This window comes from Heptranchias perlo, chromosome 21, assembly GCF_035084215.1.
Source record: "Heptranchias perlo isolate sHepPer1 chromosome 21, sHepPer1.hap1, whole genome shotgun sequence".
Lineage (NCBI taxonomy): Eukaryota > Metazoa > Chordata > Chondrichthyes > Hexanchiformes > Hexanchidae > Heptranchias > Heptranchias perlo.
Genome location: NC_090345.1, coordinates 6,902,544 through 6,921,266, shown reverse-complemented (window position 1 = coordinate 6,921,266; position 18,723 = coordinate 6,902,544). Strand labels below are relative to the sequence as shown.

Here is an 18,723-nt window from a genome sequence, read left to right as displayed (position 1 = left end):
AGCTGAGAGCGCTACCAACTGAGCCGTTTCTCTGTGGGGCTGATTGTCCCAGCACATGCGGAAATCGATGGTCCGAAGAACGCACGGGCCGCGCCCACAATTTTCCGATCTGCAAGCAAGGTTTGTGCGTGTGCTGGGAAAACATCTGCTCATATTCCAATATTCAAACTGATATATCCTTACGGCTGCAACATGGAGAACTGCAGGGTGCTGAGTTCCCAAGGCACTGATATCCTCGCCTTGGTTACGCCCGCCCCCTCTTAAGACAAATCTCAACCCTCACCGACGTTACCTGCCCACCATGTTCCTCAATGCAGTCGCCCTGTGGCCCTTTGACCTGTGCTATGGATGCTGGGATAACTCAGGCCGCTAATCGCATTCGCCTGCAAGAGAAAAAAAAAAACCCAACGAGGCCAAATCTCAGCTCCAGGGACGTCTCACAGCTGCTGTGACCGGAGGCCCCGAGGTACGTGCAGAGGTTGCCAACTCCGGTCGGGTGTATTCCTGGAGGTTTCATCATGACCTCCCGCCTTGAACTGTCCAGCCCCCACACTCCTGTCATTGGTCCATCCTCCGTGTGCACCACCTTCCCACGTCCAATTGGAAAGGGAACAGACTCTTTGTTACCCAATTGGATTAATCTTGACTGTTAGTGAGTCGGCCTTTCTCCCCCCATCTCCAATATTTTTTATAACTAATAAATGAAAGTGTTTAAAGACAATGAAAAAAACACAAATTTGTTTCATGCCCCTGTGATATTTCTCTCCCGGGTGTTTTGGTCCCGGCAGTGTCCTGGAGATTAATCTTCAATTCCTGGAGACTCCAGGGCAATCCTGGAGGGTTGGCAACACCTAAGCACATGGGAAATTGTGGGCTACCAACTTGGGGGAAATGGATTCCGTCTGACCCCTGGGCTGTCTGATGGGCATCAGTGCACAGAAACTAATTGAAAAACAAAAGATGCACCAAACACTTTTATTGTGAAGACATTTCCTTTAAGGAACTGAGATGGGTTTGGAGTGTTGAATTCCTTAGTTCAATACACACTAACAATTCATGCATTGCCTGACAGTGTACGGTCATAAATTTAAAGATTTTAATTAAAACTACTAAATATTAACCTAATGGAGGGTAGAATGGGAAGTGATGATTAAAGGAATTACCTCACAAATCTAATTAATCTCCCTCTTTCTCCTTTCCTAATCAGATGGATATTGGTGCGTTGTTTTATTTAAATGGAATTTTCTAGAACTACTGTTATTTAATATGGAGGCAGTGAGGGTGTCAGTGAACACACAGCAATAATCCTCTCCAGCTCCCCATTGCCCCAAGGTCTCCACCCCTATTTCCCATTCCCAAGTTCCTCATCACACAGATTCCCATCTCCTGGCTCCCCAGTCCCCATCTCCCCCCTGCCCATCCCTATCTCTCCATCCTGCAGCTCTCCATTCTCCAACTCTCTATTATAAGGTCCTACCTTCCTCTCAGGGCTGCTGCGGATGAGAGGTAGGCCGAGGAAGAATGGAAACGCTGGTCATCAGAGCAGAACAGAGGGCGCTGATCGCGATAGGGACCCAAGAGGGGAGCAGGTCACAAACGTTTTGGTTTTTTTAAGAGGGGGAGCAGGGAGCGCTGGCAATGGAGGTGTGGGCATCAGAGCAGAACAGGAGGTGCTGGTCAAAGAGAGGTTGATACTAGGAGGCACTGGTGAAGGAGAGATCTGAAACTGCAGAACAAAATGCTAAGAATGGAGTTTTCAATGTTCATCCAGTCAACGAAACTGGTACAGGGCGTAGCTGGTAAAGGGAGGGGTTCTTGTGGATCTCAAATGGGAGAAGCAGGCATCTCAGACATCACATACAGCCTGTGTTCCATGTGTGCCAGTGTCGCACCCTCCTTCTGTGGGCACTGCCACAAGCCGCCATCCTCTCAGCGACTGGCTAATTAGTAATCGCTGGGCCTAATGTTTTTTTTTTAGGATATTGCAACCCAGAAGTTTGCGATGCCCTCGCCGGTTCGAACTGTGATTGTGGCGGATTTTGACAACGACCAGGAGCTTGAGGTCTTCTTCAACAATATCGCCCATCGAGGGCCTTCGGCAAACCGCATCTTCAGGTGGGTGAGGTATCGCACTTCCTTCATGGCATTTTGAAAAGTGATGTTACCCAATGTCCTCCCCTCCTTTTCCCGAAGGCACTGACTCGTGCAGGGGTATGGAACCCAGTGCTGGCTTTTAGAGCCATTCAGCAAATTCTCCTGCAGGAGACCTTCGCTTCACTTGAAAATGGGGCCATTGCATTAACCCTCCTGTCTGTATCTCCTGTAGAACCATGGAAGTTCACTTCTTCAAAAAAAACTCTATTGAAAGTGTTAGCCGAGGCTCAGTGGGCAGCGTTCTCACCTCCGAGTCAGAAGGTTGTGTGTTCAAGTCCCACTCCGGAGATTTGAGCCCATAATCCAGGCTGACACTCCAGTGCGGTACCGAGGGAGTGCTGCACTGTCGGAGGTGCCATCTTTCGGATGAGACATTAAACCGAGGCCCCGTCTGCCCTCTCAGGTGGATGTGAAAGATCCCATGGCACCATTTCGAAGAAGAGCAGGGGAGTTCTTCCGATGTCCTGGTCAATATTTATCTTTCAACCAACATCACAAAAAACAGATGTCCTGGTCATTAACACATTTGTGGGCAAATTGGCTGTCGTGTTTCCTACATTACAACAGTGACTGCACTTCAGAAGTACTTCATTGGCTGTAAAGCGCTTTGGGGCATCTTGAGGTTGTGAAAGGCGCTATATAAATGCAAGTCTTTCTTTGTCAAACACAACTTACCTTGAACAAATGCATGCTGTCTGTCCTTGATTAACCCATGTGTTTCTGAATACTCACCAATTGTACCTTTACTAATGGATTCAGTTTGCCACAACTGATGTTAGACTAACTGAACTAAGTTACCTGGTTTATTCTTCTCTCCCTTGTTTGAGTTAAGATGTTTCATTGGCTGCTCTACTGTCCCACAGCGTAATTTGCATATTTGAGGCGGATTGAGAAATTGTGGCCTGACCCTCTATTGTCTCCTCTCTGAATCATAGAATCATAGAAAGGTTACAGCACGGAAGGAGGCCAATCGGCCCATCGAGTCCGCGCCGGCTCTGTGCAAGAGTAATCCACCTAGTCCCACTGCCCCGCCCTTTCCCCGTAGCCCTGCAAATTTTTTTCCTTTCAAGCACTTATCCAGTTCCCCTTTTGAAGGCCATGATTGAATCTGCCTCCACCAATCCCTCGGGCAGTGCATTCCAGATCCTAACCACTCGCTGCGTAAAAAAGTTTTTCCTCATGTCACCTTTTCTTCTTTTGCCAGTCGCCTTAAATCTATGCTCTCTGGTGCTTGACCATTCCACCAATGGGAACAGTTTCTCTCTATCTACTCTGTCTCGACCCTTCATGATTTTGAATACCTCGATCAAATCTCCCCTCAACCTCCTCTGTTCCAAGGAGAACAACCCCAGCTTCTCCAGTCTATCCACGGAACTAAAGTCCCTCATCCCTGGAATCATTCTAGTAAATCTCTTCTGCACCCTCTCTAAGGCCTTCACATCCCTCCTAAAGTGCGGTGCCCAGAACTGGACACAATACTCTTTCAACTGCCGAGGATGAATACCACAAGATTTTTTCTATTGGTCAGGGTTATCTTTAGTATTGCTAGCCCACCTGACTCATCCCCACAGCAACAGACTAGTGCAGGAAATGATCTGACCTTGGTGGGTACCATGGCAACCACCACAATCATCATTGTCCGTTCTTACTTGGAGTATAAGTCGTTCTTCAAGTTGCACTGTGGCTCAAAGCGTTCTTTAACTCTTGAACTTGCAATATGTCTTCCCCGGCCCATAGGTTGCATATGGCAGATGATTTCCTCCCAGGATCTGCCTCCTTTGTCTCAACGTCATTTACACTTTTGGTTCAATAGGAATGCATATCTTTTTATTTGTTCACGGGATGTGGGCGTCGCTGGCGAGGGCGGCATTTATTGCCCATCCCTAATTGCCCTTGAGAAGGTGGTGGTGAGCCGCCTTCTTGAACCGCTGCAGTCTGTGTGGTGAAGGTTCTCCCACAGTGCTGTTAGGAAGGGAGTTCCAGGATTTTGACCCAGCGACGATGAAGGAACGGCCGATATATTTCCAAGTCGGGATGGTGTGTGACTTGGAGGGGAACGTGCAGGTGGTGTTGTTCCCATGTGCCTGCTGCCCTTGTCCTTCTAGGTGGTAGAGGTCGTGGGTTTGGGAGGTGCTGTCGAAGAAGCCTTGGCGAGTTGCTGCAGTGCATCCTGTGGATGGTCCACACTGCAGCCACTGTGTGCCGGTGGTGAAGGGAGTGAATGTTTAGGGTGGTGGATGGGGTGCCAATCAAGCGGGCTTCTTTGTCCTGGATGGTGTCGAGCTTCTTGAGTGTTGTTGGAGCTGCACTCATCCAGGCAAGTGGAGAGTATTCCATCACACTCCTGACTTGTGCATTGTAGATGGTGGAAAGGCTTTGGGGAGTCAGGAGGTGAGTCACTCGCTGCAGAATACCCAGCCTCTGACCTGCTCTTGTAGCCACAGTATTTATATGGCTGGTCCAGTTAAGTTTCTGGTCAATGGTGACCCCCAGGATGTTGATGGTGGGGGATTCGGCGATGGTAATGCCGTTGAATGTCAAGGGGAAGTGGTTAGACTCTCTCTTGTTGGAGATTGGTCATTGCCTGGCACTTGTCTGGTGCGAATGTTACTTGCCACTTATCATGAGATTTTAGCCCGGAAACGCCAATCCTCATGATTTGTATTTATTTCATTAATGAAGGGGTGAGCAGAAGGAATGGCTCTCCTGGCCTGGACCGGGAGTTACAGAGCTCATAAAATAGGGCAGAAGCCAGGACTAAATAGCCCCAGTTTGTGCCACAAATATTGCCGTTAGCTCGGTTTGAGAACTGTAACTCACTAGTGATGGTGAGTGAACTTGCTACCCTCCTGTCTAACTGTACCTCAAAAACTCAACTCCCACTGAGCCTCATCTCCACACTTCCCTGATCTTTCACACTCCACTGACCTCTCGCAGCACGAGATCGATTTCTAGCTGCTCAGCTCAGATTTGTCCTGTCGTAACTTTATATAACACTGATTTAACGTAATTGGCAAAAGAATCAGAGGTGAGATGAAGAGAAACATTTTTACGCAGCGAGTTGTTATGATCTGGAACGCGCTGCCTGAAAGGGCGGTGGAAGCAGATTCAATAGTAACTTTCAAAAGGGAATTGGATAAATACTTGAAGGTGAAAATATTGCAGGACTTTGAGGAAAGAGCAGGGGAGTGGGACTAATTGGACAGCTCTTTCAAAGAGCAGGCACAGGCACGATGTGCCGAAGGGCTTCCTCCTGCTGTAAGGTTCTACGATTCAATGATCTGCCGCAGGAAAAACACAGCCAATCAGAGAATAGCTGAACGCCTGACATATTTATCAGCTAATCATATTACCCGATTAATGGACCTTTAACAAAAATACAAGACTTGAAGAATTTGCATTTCTACAGCGTCTTTCATGACCTCAGGATGTCCCAAAGTGCTTTACAGCCAATGAAGTTCTTTTTGACGTGTCGTCACTGTTGTAATTTAGGGAAACGCGGCAGCTAATTTGCGCACAGCAAGATCCCACAAACAGCGATGTGATAGTGACCAGATCATCTGTTTTAGTGATGTTGGTCGAGGGCTAAATATTGGCCCCAGGACCCCGGGGAGAACTCCCCTGCTCTTCCTCCAGATAGTGCCGTGGGATCTTTTACATCCGCCTGAGAGGGCGGATGGTTTATCGGGACCGTCCGACAGTGCAGTGCTCGCTCGGTACCGCGCTGGATTATGTGCTCAAATCTCTGGGGGGGGGCTTGATCCAACAATTCTCTGACTCGGAGGTGAGAACACTGCTCACTGAGCCTCGGCTAACACTTTCAATAGAGTTTTTTTGAAGAAGTAAACTTCCATGGAAGATACAGACAGGAGGGTTAATGTCAGCCTAGACGTTGTGCTTAAGTCCTGGAGTGGGAGTTGAACCCCCAACCATTTGGCTCCTGGAGACAAGGGTGCAACCACAGAGCCACCACTGACACCAACTCAAGCCAGCCACAGTCAAGGCACCAAATAAGTTTTCCCGTACACTCCACAAATATGCCTTTGCCTGAAGTGCTTTAGGGAACCCACAAACATTGCAGTCCTGTCGCCTGATGAAACGTGCTCACAAATATTTGTACATAGATTCAGTGCATCCAGAGTCTTCATGTTAAACATGTCATGTGTGCCAGTGCCTTGTTTGTTCTCCTTGGTGGACAGCTTGTGATCAATGTGCTTTTAACCCCAGCTTTGCGTTTGTTCCGTGGACCCCCCTCAGTGGCAGGAGCACACGGGGTACTGTGTGAGCACGTGAGCCGCGGGGGGTCTGAGGTGGTTCCTGATCTCCTGGGCCACCCCCTCCTACAGCAGAATTCCTGCAGTCCCGTCGGGGATTTGGCGCGCTCCCCGGCCTCTTGCACCTCTCCCGGGTGTTTTATTTATTTTAGTTACAGGCTGGCCGCCTTCCAAGTTTGAAAAGTCACGATGCCTGCCCCTTTCAGCTGCCACAGGACTTTAAACCCTGCAGAAGCCAGCTCCCTATCACAGGTGGAGCCCCATCCAAAGCACTAAAATGACGCCCAGCGGGCTATTCATCCATGGGGGTATCACAGCCAAGCATCTTTACCATGCGTCCATATAAGTGCACTTTCTAGATCAGTGTTGTCCAATAGAAATCGCTGACCAGCCACAGGTGCGGCTATGGTGACACTGTTTTAGCCCCATGGACTAATTTCAGTAGAAAACGCCTTACACACAATACAGTAAATGTGTTTCACACGTGTATATTATCTTAACAAACATCTATCACCAACCAAGGAAGTAAACACTCCCAACGATCGGAAAACACTCGCACGCTCTGCTTTCCGTCTTACCATTTCACCAACAAACGCACAAAAAGGTTAAAGTTCACACGCACACGCCATGCGGATATGAGTATTGAGATCACAGGCCCACTGACGGTCTCTGTTACTCATCGTTCGTTTACTGATCAGAAATGCAATTGGCCACATCTGGATTCCCAGTTAGCCACATGTGGGACAACATTATTCTAAAGCAGTGTTTTAGGAGAGACCACTGGACCTGTGCCCCAGCCCGGAGGTCAGTGGCTTTGGGAGAACACCGAGGATCTGGGGGGGGGGGAAAAAAATTAATAAAATGCAGAACTTCGGTTGGTAGTTTGCAGAACATTTTGTCTGGTTGCTGATGGGCTGCCCGCACTTCAGTCTAGAATAGATCAACTGCATATTTTTTTTTTCCTGGTGATAATTTTCATTCGGCTTGTATCGCATTCCATTCTGTGAATGTTGAATTGACAGAGTGCGCTCAGATATTAATATATAGATTGCATTTAGACGCGAGCCTCTATGATGAATGTGTTGGGCCAAAGCACTGACGATTTTCAATTTATTGACCGACCAACACAGCCCAGTTTTTCTCCCTCGTCCCTTCTCAACTTCACTTCATTCCATCTAATATCCATCACTCAGTACCGCTGTTATTGATCCTCCGAGGTGGCTATTAAAAAGCAAATGTTGTCAACACCTTGGAGGAACACTAATAAATGACTCCCTGAATTAATGAGGAGTAAGGCACAGAGAGAGAGAGCGAGAGAGCAGACTTTATTGATGGGGGCGTCAAGGGAAGAGGCGGCAGGAACAAACAGCACTGCAGATCTGAGGCAGAGCAGCCCCCCCCCAGGGTTCCCGTCCTTGTGAATTCCCACGTCAGGCGAGGATAGGATCGGATTTAAGTGTGTTTCACCTCCCCCCGCCCCCCATGGTTGAATAGCCTAATGACGTTCGTCGTCTCGGCGTGAAAAATGGTCAATCTGTTGAGGTACTGGAGGGGCCGCCGTTGCCCCTCAGACTGAAAAAAAAAATCAAGGGCTTCAGGAGAAAAGGTGGAGGAGAATGGGGCGGGTGGGGGGAAGTCTGTGATTGAGGTGAGTGCTGATATTGTAGTCTCAATCGTGTTTGACGTCGTCTGGAGATGCCCTGGAGGTGGTGGTGGTGGGGATGATATCTGTGATGGAGCATGAGGCAAATAGCAGCTGAGAGTATGGGTTGCTGTGGTTCTTTCTGAACCGCAGCGAAATGATGCTGGTAGTGGGTCAGGGGGATAGGGGAGGAGCTGGAGCTTGTCTCAGTCCTGGTAAGCCCCATCGCCATCATCTCATCCTGCGTCGTTCTGAAGCATTTGATGCCAAAGCCTTTGTTACGATCAGGCCCTCCTACCCTGCTAAGGTAAGGACCCCACCTGCCACCTCGCTGCTGCCTTGACCCAGCCACCTGTTCCTGCAAGGAACTGGTCCTCGGGCCTCCTTCTTGTTCAGGAGTCTGCTCTCCTCTCCCCATCCCCTCCTCTCTGTAGGGGGGGGGCGGAGGGGGCAGTAAAGAGGAGAAAGTGAGACATAGAAGGGAGGAGAGCTCAGGTTGACCTGTTTATGGAGAAAGAAAAGGGGGAACCAAATAAGGAAATAAAGGAGAGAAAAGGAGAGAGAGCAAATGAGAAAGAGAGAGAGAGAGAGAGAGAGCAAATTGCAAAAGGAGAGAGCAAATGAGAAAAACAGAAAGAGCGTATCAAGAAAAGGAGAGAAAGCAAAAGAGGAAAGGAAAGAGAAGCGTGAAAAGGAGAGGTCAAATAAAAAAGGAGGGAGAAAATGAAAAGAGAGAGCAAACAAGGAGAGGAAACTTGAGAAACAGTTGGAAGACGGAGAGACAAAATCTGTAACAGGGTTCAGAGAAACGGAAGATGGAAGAACAATAGAAGGGGTTGAGGAGGGAAGGGGTTGAGAGATAGAGAGAGAGAGATAGAGAGAGAGAGAGAGAGAGAGGGCAAAGAGAGCAAAACACAGGGAAAAACAGAGAGATCGAGAGACAATCAGAAGGGGAAGAGGGAGACCGAAGAGAGGAGTTCAGAGAGATGGACAGAGTCAAGGGTGTAACAGAGGAGGAGATGCACTGTGTGACACAGGAAGGTCACAGCTTTGATCTGAGTCCGTGTTGAGTTAGCTGAAGTGGGACAGTGATAGATGTGTTACCATTGACTCTGGATTAGGCAGGGGTGGGGGAAAAGCTGGCAGGATTCCCATTCCCAATCGGTGACTGCCGCTGCAAAGGCCACGTGCGGGGATATCAGCAGAGGACGGGATCGGGCTCGGCTTTGATGCCCCCCCTTCCCCCCCCCCCCCCCCCACGGTCGAATAGCCTGCGGATGCCCACACATGGAGAATGTCCACTCTGGGCCAAGTACTGGGGGACGGCCGGAGAAGGATCGCAGGCAGTTCGCCCGGGATTCTGAGGATAAACTGCCCGCTGAATTCAAGATCCCATCACAGGGAGAACATCATTGTTATCTGGTCACTGAGCATGGATTGGAATCTATGAGCCTGGTTAGAAGTGTCCCTTAATAAATGGAAATTAAACGCAGAGAATAGTGAATACGGCTTTTCGAAATTGAAAGTAATTTTGACTATTGGAAAAGTGTCTCAGTGATTCATTTTAAACACACTCCCATTATTTAGTTGGACCACTCACATTTTATTTCTGTGGACGAGTTTAGCTTGCGGGCTTTAACATGTCACATGTTTTTTTTTAGGGGGAGGAGGGTGAGGGGCCCAGTTTGATTGAAAGCTAAGACCACGTCTCCCCGAACAGCCTGTTATGCTGTGTTGTAATCTTCTCTCTGATCCAATGGGACCGCTCCCGTCATTTGGACCATTTGGAGACTCGTTGGTGCAGTTTCTGGTGCAGCACCGCCATCTGCTGGTGGGAACGAAAGAAGTCCAGGTTTCAGGGCAGACTCCAGATACAGAGCGTTACATGGCATTTACAGCACAGAAACAGGCCATTCGGCCCGACAGGTCGATGCCGGTGTTTATGCTCCACCTGAGCCTCCTCCCACTCTATTTCATCTCATCCTATCAGCATATCTTACTATTCCTTTCTCCCTCATGATGTGGAGATGCCGGTGATGGACTGGGGTGGACAAATGTAAGGAATCTTACAACACCAGGTTATAGTCCAACAGTTTTATTTGAAAATCACAAGCTTTCGGAGGCTTTCTCCTTCGTCACCTGAAATAAAACTGTTGGACTATAACCTGGTGTTGTAAGAGTCCTTACATTTCTCCCTCATGTGTTTATCTAGATTCCCCTTAAATGCATCTATGCTATTCTCCTCAACTACTCCTTGTGGTAGCGAGTTCTACATTCTAACCACTCTCTGGTTAAAGAAGGTTCTCCTGAATTCATTATTGGATTTATTAATGACTATCTTATATTTATGATCTCTAGTTTTGGTCTCTCCCGCAAGTGGAGACACCTTCTCTACGTCTACCCTATCAAACCCCTTCATAATTTTAAAGACCTCGATCAGGTCACCCCTCAGCCTTCTCTTTTCTGGAGAAAAGAGCCCCAGCCTGTTCAATCATTGTGGTATTTGCTCAAGTACCTAGTGTACTTTTAAATGTTTAGACTTAAAGTGTTGATAATTGTATAACCATAAGAATGGTAACAAAATAAAAAGAACAGAGGGGTGCATTTTTGCAGAAACCCCAGGGACACCCCTGCAGAAATTGGTCCCCGAAGTGACAGGAGTTAGGTAAGAGTACAAAAGAACTTGCGTTTTTACAGCACCTATCACGACCTCAGGATGTCCCAAAGCGCTTTACAGCCAATGAAGTACATCTGAAGTGCAGTCACTAAATAATCTGTTTTTAGTGAGATTGGTTGAGGGATATATACCAGTCAGTGACATCAGGGAGAACTCCCCTGCTCTTCTTCGAAATAATGCCTGGGGAACTTTTATATCCACCTGAGGGGGAGAACAGGGCGTTGGTTTAATGTCTCATCTGACGGACGGCACCCCCCGACAACGCGGCGCTCCCTCAGTCCTGCACTGGGACTCAAGTCCCTGGAGTGGGTCCTAAACTCACAATCTTCTAACTTAGAGCTGAGAACCGTTTGTGTGTGAGCCTAGACAGTGAGGCTGTTCAGGCACGGGGAGACATCATAGCCGAGTTTTAACCTATCCTCGCCTGACAGCAACGCACACATCTACCAGTATAGAATCATAGAATCTTACAGCACAGATGGAGGCCATTCTGCCCATCGTGCCTGTGCTGGCTCTCTGATAGAGCTACCCAATTAGTACCACTCCACCGCTCTTTCTCCAAACCAGTAGGTTTTTGCTAGACAACAATCAGGATGAGAACCCCGGCCTGTTTTGCCATCCCATTCCCCTCCACCTCCCAGTGTAGGGTCCACAAGACCCAGTTGCCGTAAACTCCTACTGCCGCCTTGGCTGAGACCTGCCAACTCAGCCCAGATCACACAGTTCAATCCTGGGATCTTCCTGCTCTATTCCACACCGGGCAGCGCCCTCACCGACTTAAGTGTTGGGTGAGCTGCACGGAAAGTTCCAGCAAGTGTGGCAGTGCCCCTTTAACAATATGGAAACGATCTTGGCCGCAGAGTGTCACTGGGTAATGACTGCCTCTTTTGCTGTGTTCAATTGCAGGGTCTCTCGTCGGGTGGGAGCAGACCCACTGATTGAAGAGGTAAACGCAGGAGATGCTGCAGAGCACACGGGACAAGGGACAGGTAGGGTGAACCAGCTGTCGATAGTTTTATTGTTTTTTTTTGTTGTTAATTCTGTACTTCTCAAGGTAAGGGATGTTAGCGCCAGAGAGCCCGGCTTTCCATCTAAGGCAGTGTCAGCATCGAGCACCTCCCGCTGAGGTACAGCCAGTGCACGGGGCCCTGAGCAGATCCAGTGATAAGCCGACTGTCCCAGTGCAGTACTGAGGGAGTGCTGCACTGTCGGAGGTGCCGTCTTTCAGATGAGACGTTAAACTGAGGCCCCGTCTGCCCTCTCACGTGAACGCAAAAAATCCCATGGCCACTATTTGAAGATGAGCAGGGGAGTTCCCCCAGTGAATGCTCTGGAACTTAGGCAGCCCGTTTTTTAAATCCTTCTCCGATATTTTTTATAATTAATGATGAAAATGATAAAAACACACTTTCTTTTTCCTGCCCCTATGATTGTTTTCCTCCCGGGTTGCTCAAGGCGGTGTCCAGGAGATGAATCTTTAATTTCTGGAGACTCCAAGGCAGTCGGGGAGGATTGGCAGCACCTACTGGCTCGATACGTACCTGCAGTCAGAGCCTCACACTGAACCGAAGTGAAGGGCTTGCACTGCCAACTGGAAGAGCAAACTGCTTACATGAAGCTTTGTCCCTTCATGCTGTTAACCTCCTCCTTTGACAAGCCTGCTAAGCGTGACAGAGAAGTTGACCAGATGACTGTGTAAGGCTGCGGACGACATTAGCCGCAGGGAGTGTGTCGTGTGTCAGTGATTCTGGAGCAATCTCCAGGCTGGGCACTGTTTTAGCAATTGGGGCTGTGTATTAATGCCGTCAGATATGACCGTCACACTTCAGGTGTCACACATGCAAACTTTTGTGTCGGATTTTAAAAGTACATGTTGAAAGAGAAATCACTGGGACAGTGGGCACTCTCCAGTGTGGCAGATGGAGGTTTGATTCCCCCACTCCGTTGAATGGTCAGTCTTGGTCTTGTCAGTGTTATTTTCACTCACCTGGTTCACAACGGCAGTGGTGGGTTGGCATGAATGTGGGTCTCTCTATGCTGCCCACTCTCTATGCTGCCCACGGGGCTTTCCATGGCTCAATACACACCCACCTGCGGCTCAGTTGGTAACACTCTCGCTAGTGAGCCTGAAGGTCACAGGTTGAAGCCCCACTGCAGGAGATGAGTGCACAATCTGGGCTGGCACTTCACTCATAGCATCTTACAGCACAGAAGGAGGCCATTTTTGCCTGTGCTTCCAATTTGCAAGAGCTGGTGGTTGCTTTTAAAATGTAAGCTTTTCGCAGTCGGCATCACCGCTGTCTCTTGAGTTGCAGCTCTAAACCCCGCTCCAGGATTACAGCACGTAATCTAAACTGACACTCCAGCGCTGCCTTGGCAAAGGTGTCGTCTGTTTGAATGAGATGTTAATCCCAGGCCCCCCGCCCCGTCTGCCTGTTCAGGTGGATGCAAAAGATCCCTCAGCACTGTGGGACCTGCTCGGCATCCCTCCCACAACCAGCGCCTTGTGAAAACAGATTAGCCCCTCGTTCATCTCACGTCGCTGTTTGTGGGGGCCTCGCTGTGCACAAATTGGTTTGCCTCGTTTGCCTGAATGACAACAGCGACTGCACTTCGGAGAGTAATTAATTGGTCGTGAGGCGATCGGTCGGGATGTCTTGAGGAGCCGCGGAAATGCAAATTATCCCTCCCTTTGGATTCGGCTGCAGATGGCGCTGTGCAGCTTTGGTTACAGTTCACTCGGGGACCAAGTCACAAGATTCCCGAACCCTCGGAAATAACTCATATCCTCAACGGGAATTCATCGCCAAGACATATTCTGTAACAGCCTCGAATCCCCCTCTACCCCCAGCTCCTACCCAAAGGTTTTCCATCAATGAGGGTGTCACCAATTCGCGCTCCCGGTGACAGTTCTCAACACCGACGGTGCGTTTCCATGCCCTCCCCCAATGCTGCCTCCCAGTGGCTGAGGTGGGGAGCACGGCGGCACGGGCAGACGGTCAAACGCAACGTCTCCAACGGGCGCGTTCTCGGTTCACACTGTCACCAAAGTTGTAAACCCGGAGTCGAGGCCCCCGCCTGACTCCGAAGTAAAGTGGGCTGAGACTCCCTTCTCCAGGTTGGGCCCTGGCTCCAGATTTGCGCCAACAAACCTTTTAGCGTTGGTGAGAGGCAAGACCACTTTGCGGTCAAGCTACGGTTTTAGGGTAAATGAAGCTTAAATTGGTAGCTTGGATTGGGCAGTTGAGCTCTACGTGGGGAGAGTCTGTGGAAATGGGGAATGCTCGCAATGGAGAAAAGGAAGGGCAGGGTTTAGATAAATTGGACCATAGAATCACACAACACAGAAGGAGGCCATTTGACCCATTGTGCTGGCTCTTTGAACGAGCGATCCAATTAGTCCCACTCCCCCCCCCCTGCTCTTTCCCCAACGCCCTGCAAATTTATCCTTTTCAAGTATTTATCCAATTGAATCTGCTTCCACCGGCCTTTCAGGCAGCGCGTTCCAGATCACAACAACTCGATGCGTAAAAAAAAATGTCTCTTCCTCTCCCCCTCTGATTCTTTTTCCAGTCACCTTAAATCTGTGTCCCCTGGTTAACCGGCCCTCCTGCCGATGGAAACAGTCTCTACTTATCTAATCTATCAAAACCTCTCATAATTTTGAACACCTCTATTAAATCTCCCTTGACCCGAATAAATTGTTTGGTGCGATCACAAATTCTACAAGGGGCACAGGCTCAGGGGAGGGAAGGTGAGCAGACAGTTTAGTTTGAACAACTTTAGCAGAGTGCTGAGTGTGTGTGTGGGGGAGAGGGGCATGTGATCCAGGGAGGGAGCAGGGTGGAGAGCGTGAGCAAATTAAAGAAGGAGCTGGACAGATATTTAGCAGAGAATAGGTTAAAGAGATAGAGATGTGCATAATAGAATCATACAGCACAGGAGGAGGCCATTCGGCCCATCGTGCTTATGCTGGCTCTTTGAAAGAGCTGTCCAATTAGTCCCACTCCCCCCTGCTCTTTCCCCATAGCCCTGCAAATTTCTCCTTTTCAAGTATTTATCCAATTCCCTTTTGAAAGTTACTTTTGAATCTGCTTCCACCTCCCTTTCAGGCAGCGCATTCCAGATCAGAACAACTCGCTGTGCAAAAAAAAATTTCTCCTCAGCTCCCCCCCCGGTTCCTTTCTTCAATTACCTTAAATCGGTGTCCTCTGGTTACTAACCCACCTGCCACTGGAAACAGTTTCTCCCCAACTACTCGATCATAGTTCCGAACACCTCAATTATACTTTTCCAATTTGTTGGACGAGCCAGATGGAGAACAGTGGTCTCTCCTGGGCCTGTACATTCACCTCTCCAACTCTGTGGTCCAACATAATGCACCATTGGCCTCCACCTGCCTGTTATAAGTAGGATTAAAGGGTGTTTGTAACAGGGCAGCGACTGGTTCCTCCGCCGTTTCGACAGTGTGTATTGTGTTCTGGACCCTGACAGGTGCAGTCGCTACTGATTTTGATGGAGACGGGATGCTGGATCTCATCATTTCTCACGGAGAATCCATGGCCCAGCCTCTTTCTGTCTTCAAAGTAAACCAGGTATGTGCCTCTGCTGTTACTAAGGTAAATTTTCATGCTCCCCCGTGAAGGCCCACCCCCTGGCAGGGCCTAGTGCAGAGATAAGGAGCAGGAAATTCAAACGCAGCTGAAGTTCTCTCACACCTTGGAGACTGGGACCTTCTGGCTGTTGATAGAGTTCCTGATTGGACTTAGACATTTGGGAAGTCGAGGTGAAACTTTTACAAATACACTCAGTTTGGAGTCTTAGGCCTGCCCCCAGGACTCTTGCAGCCCCTCCAGTCAGTAGGGGTTCAGGGACAGGCCACAATACCATCTTTCTCTGGGCGCACCTGTGGCCAGCCAACCATCCAGATGGACAATGTGGTTCGAGATCAGGATCTCCCCCCATCACCACCTCCTTAGCATGGGAGCATTGGGCCTGTGCCTATTGCAGGCAGAGAGGCAGCCCCCTCCTACAGCCTGAGGAAAACCCTGGAAATCCCTGAACAACGTAAAAGGGGACGTGAACCCAGCAAACCGGGTCTCCGCTCCTAATTCCTGACCTTTGCGCCAGGAGAAATGAGCGTTGTCCAGGCGGCGAAGTTCAAGAATATCGGCTCTTTTGTGCCTTTGACTCGGGTCCTGCTTGGGCCAAGCAACTTCAGTCTGAATTCATCCTTCATTCAAAGTAAAACTGATGGTTGCAGTGGTTGAGGAAGTGGCTGATGCAACCAGGCCCATTCACCTCTGGGACTACAGTTTAATCCAAGTCAGACCCAGGGGCTGAATTTCCCCCTTGTTTCTGTGCTGGATGTACGGGACTCAATGGTCTACCAGTGGGACCAAGGGAAATCCCAACTCAACAGATCCCTCGGAAGAAAAAGAGCTGGGAGATTTGTTGGGACACTGGTCTCATTCACACATTCCACTGGCTGAATAGAACCCATGAGTGGGGCTCCCCCACAAACACATCACCCTTCAGGGAGGATGTCTCCCCTGGCTAGGGGGTCCAGAACGAGGGGTCACAGTCTCAGGATACGGGGTAGGACATTTAGGACTGAGATGAGGAGAAATTTCTTCACTCAGAGGGTGGTGAACCTCTGGAATTCTCTACCACAGAAGGCAGTGGGGGGCCAAGTTACTGAATATATTTAAGAAGGAGCTAGATAGATTTCTCGGCACAAAAGGCATCAAGGGGTACGGGGAGAGAGCGGGAATATGCTATTGAGATAGAGGATCAGCCATGATCATATTGAATGGCGGAGCAGGCTCGAAGGGCCGAATGGCCTACTCCTGCTCCTATTTTCTATGATTCTGTGTCTTGCCCAGTGATCTGCTATACGGGACACTGTGTGATTCAGGAGAGTGCTACTGTTGAGTGGCATGTCAACGATGAACCAAATTTGACCAACCATTTCAAAATGGCCCACCAATCGATCATAAAGCAGCCAGGTGCTCTTGTTTGTTTTTGGTCGGCCGGACACCTGACACGAGCTGGAGCTCGGATCGCACTACAACAGAAATAATGGTCAATGGACCATCTAAAAGTGGGCGGAAGAGAAGGTAAAGGAGCAGAATATGTAACCATTTTTTTTGTGGGGACATTTTTTTAGGGTTCTGACAACAATTGGTTGAGGGTCATTCCTCGGACTAAGTTTGGCGCGTTTGCCCGTGGGTCGAAGGTCGTGCTGTACACGAGGAGAACTGAGCCTCATCTCCGCATTATCGACGGAGGGTCTGGGTACCTGTGTGAAATGGAGCCAGTGGCGCACTTTGGACTTGGTAGGTAGCAGCAAAATCCAGTTCCAATCTTATTCCGGTACTTTCTTTCTCGATAGTTAAAGTTGGGGGGGGGGGGTGCTGAATTTCCTTGCGGGGGTGGGGGGGCTGTGTTCAGCTGTAACTCTGGTGGGTCCCACCAGGAACACGCAAGTGTTCCAATTGTGCGGGTCTCCGCCTATTCCGGAATTTTCTGGACGGCCTTGCATTGGCAAGAACTTCCGGCCGTCCCTTTTCAAAGCCAATGACATCAGAGGGCGGCACAGGTGGTTGGAGCCAGGGGTGGGAACTCCCCGAGCCGCGAGTTCTCGCTTTCCGCAGCTCGGTCTGGACCCAGGGTAGAACTAGAGACTGGCATGCCCAGTGAGATGAAGTGTACCAACCTGCAGACGGGGGGACGTGTGCCCAACTGCGGGGAGGGGACATCCTTCAAGGGTCCATGATGTGGAGATGCCAGGTTCCAGGTCAGGGGTCCAGGTCAGAGACCCTCAAAAGCTGGCCAATTAAAAAAATACTTCAGGATGGACCTCCTTCCACAGAGGGCTGATGGAACACCCTTGGGGTTTGGGGGGGCGGCAGATCTTGGCAACGCCCTCTCTCTCAACACTAAGTTGGGCAAGCATTGAATTCTCTTGTTGCACGGGGAAGGCGGATGCTGGAGGTGCTCTCCCCCTGACCCCGTAAAACTCCAGAATCCCAACCCATGGATTTTTGGGCCCAGTTTCTCCTTTCTTTCTGTGCGGTTAGGGTCGTTAAGTTGGTTGAGCGTCGAACTTAGGGCCCAGTGTGGCCTGGGATCGAAAGACCATCAGGGTTCAGTCAGCCGCGCACCCATTTAAGATGGATGAAATGCAGGCCATGTCTTAGGGTGAGGGGGAGGAATCAGGAAGCTGCGAGGTCACAGAGGTGTCCCCCGCACCCCCGTTGTTGCAGTATCTCCTGGCCGACCTGCAAGAAAATGAGGACTGATGTCGCATCCAACCAGTGTCAGCCTTGGCTCACTGGTGGCTCCCTCACCCGCCTTTTCCCGTCTAAAACCCTCAGTCGGTTCCCGTGGAATACTCACCCCACTCCAGGTGGGAAGGGGTTAAACGTGCTCTGTCACGCTGGGCTCGATTTTTCCCCTCTTTTGCAACGATCTCGAACAATGCACAAGACAGATTTTTACTGCACTGTTTTACATAAAGAAATCGTCCATCTTACCCACGAAAGATGAATTAGATTGGGGGCAGTTAAAAATTATTGACATAGTTTCCATAAATCGACTGCTCACCCTCAGAAAAATCTGACAGGCCCTCGTAAAAAGAGAAAATTGAGGTTTAAATTATTTTTTATGAAGTATTAAATAACAGTATCAGACAGGCAGAGCTGCATACTTTATTGTGGTAAAATAAATGTATGAAGTGCCACTACACATTGAAGGAGTATTAATTACTGCGTTTCAACTAGGCCTCTACGTGTCAGCTTCTCTCAATCCTGGCCTCCAACTTCTCTCTCTGTTCCAAACTTTCTTATCTCTATTTTATCTACACTACAATGGCCAATGCTTCTCTCAATCTGTTCCTCCTTAGCTCCAAATTCACACCTTCCAAAATGCTTTTCCTCCTTCTACCATCTTTCACCTGTCGAGATCAAGACTCA

At 49.3% G+C, this 18,723-nt stretch overlaps 1 protein-coding gene across 1 annotated transcript in view; it reads left to right on the top strand.

Moving 5' to 3' along the window:
• crtac1b (cartilage acidic protein 1b) overlaps positions 1–18,723 on the top strand; it is a 212,809-nt gene that overhangs the window by 173,598 nt on the left and 20,488 nt on the right. The window contains exons 7-10 of the mRNA XM_068002694.1: positions 1,979–2,115; positions 11,654–11,736; positions 15,242–15,342; positions 16,917–17,085. Of these exons, the coding sequence (XP_067858795.1) occupies positions 1,979–2,115; positions 11,654–11,736; positions 15,242–15,342; positions 16,917–17,085 (490 nt within the window). The remainder of the gene's footprint in view (positions 1–1,978; positions 2,116–11,653; positions 11,737–15,241; positions 15,343–16,916; positions 17,086–18,723) is intronic.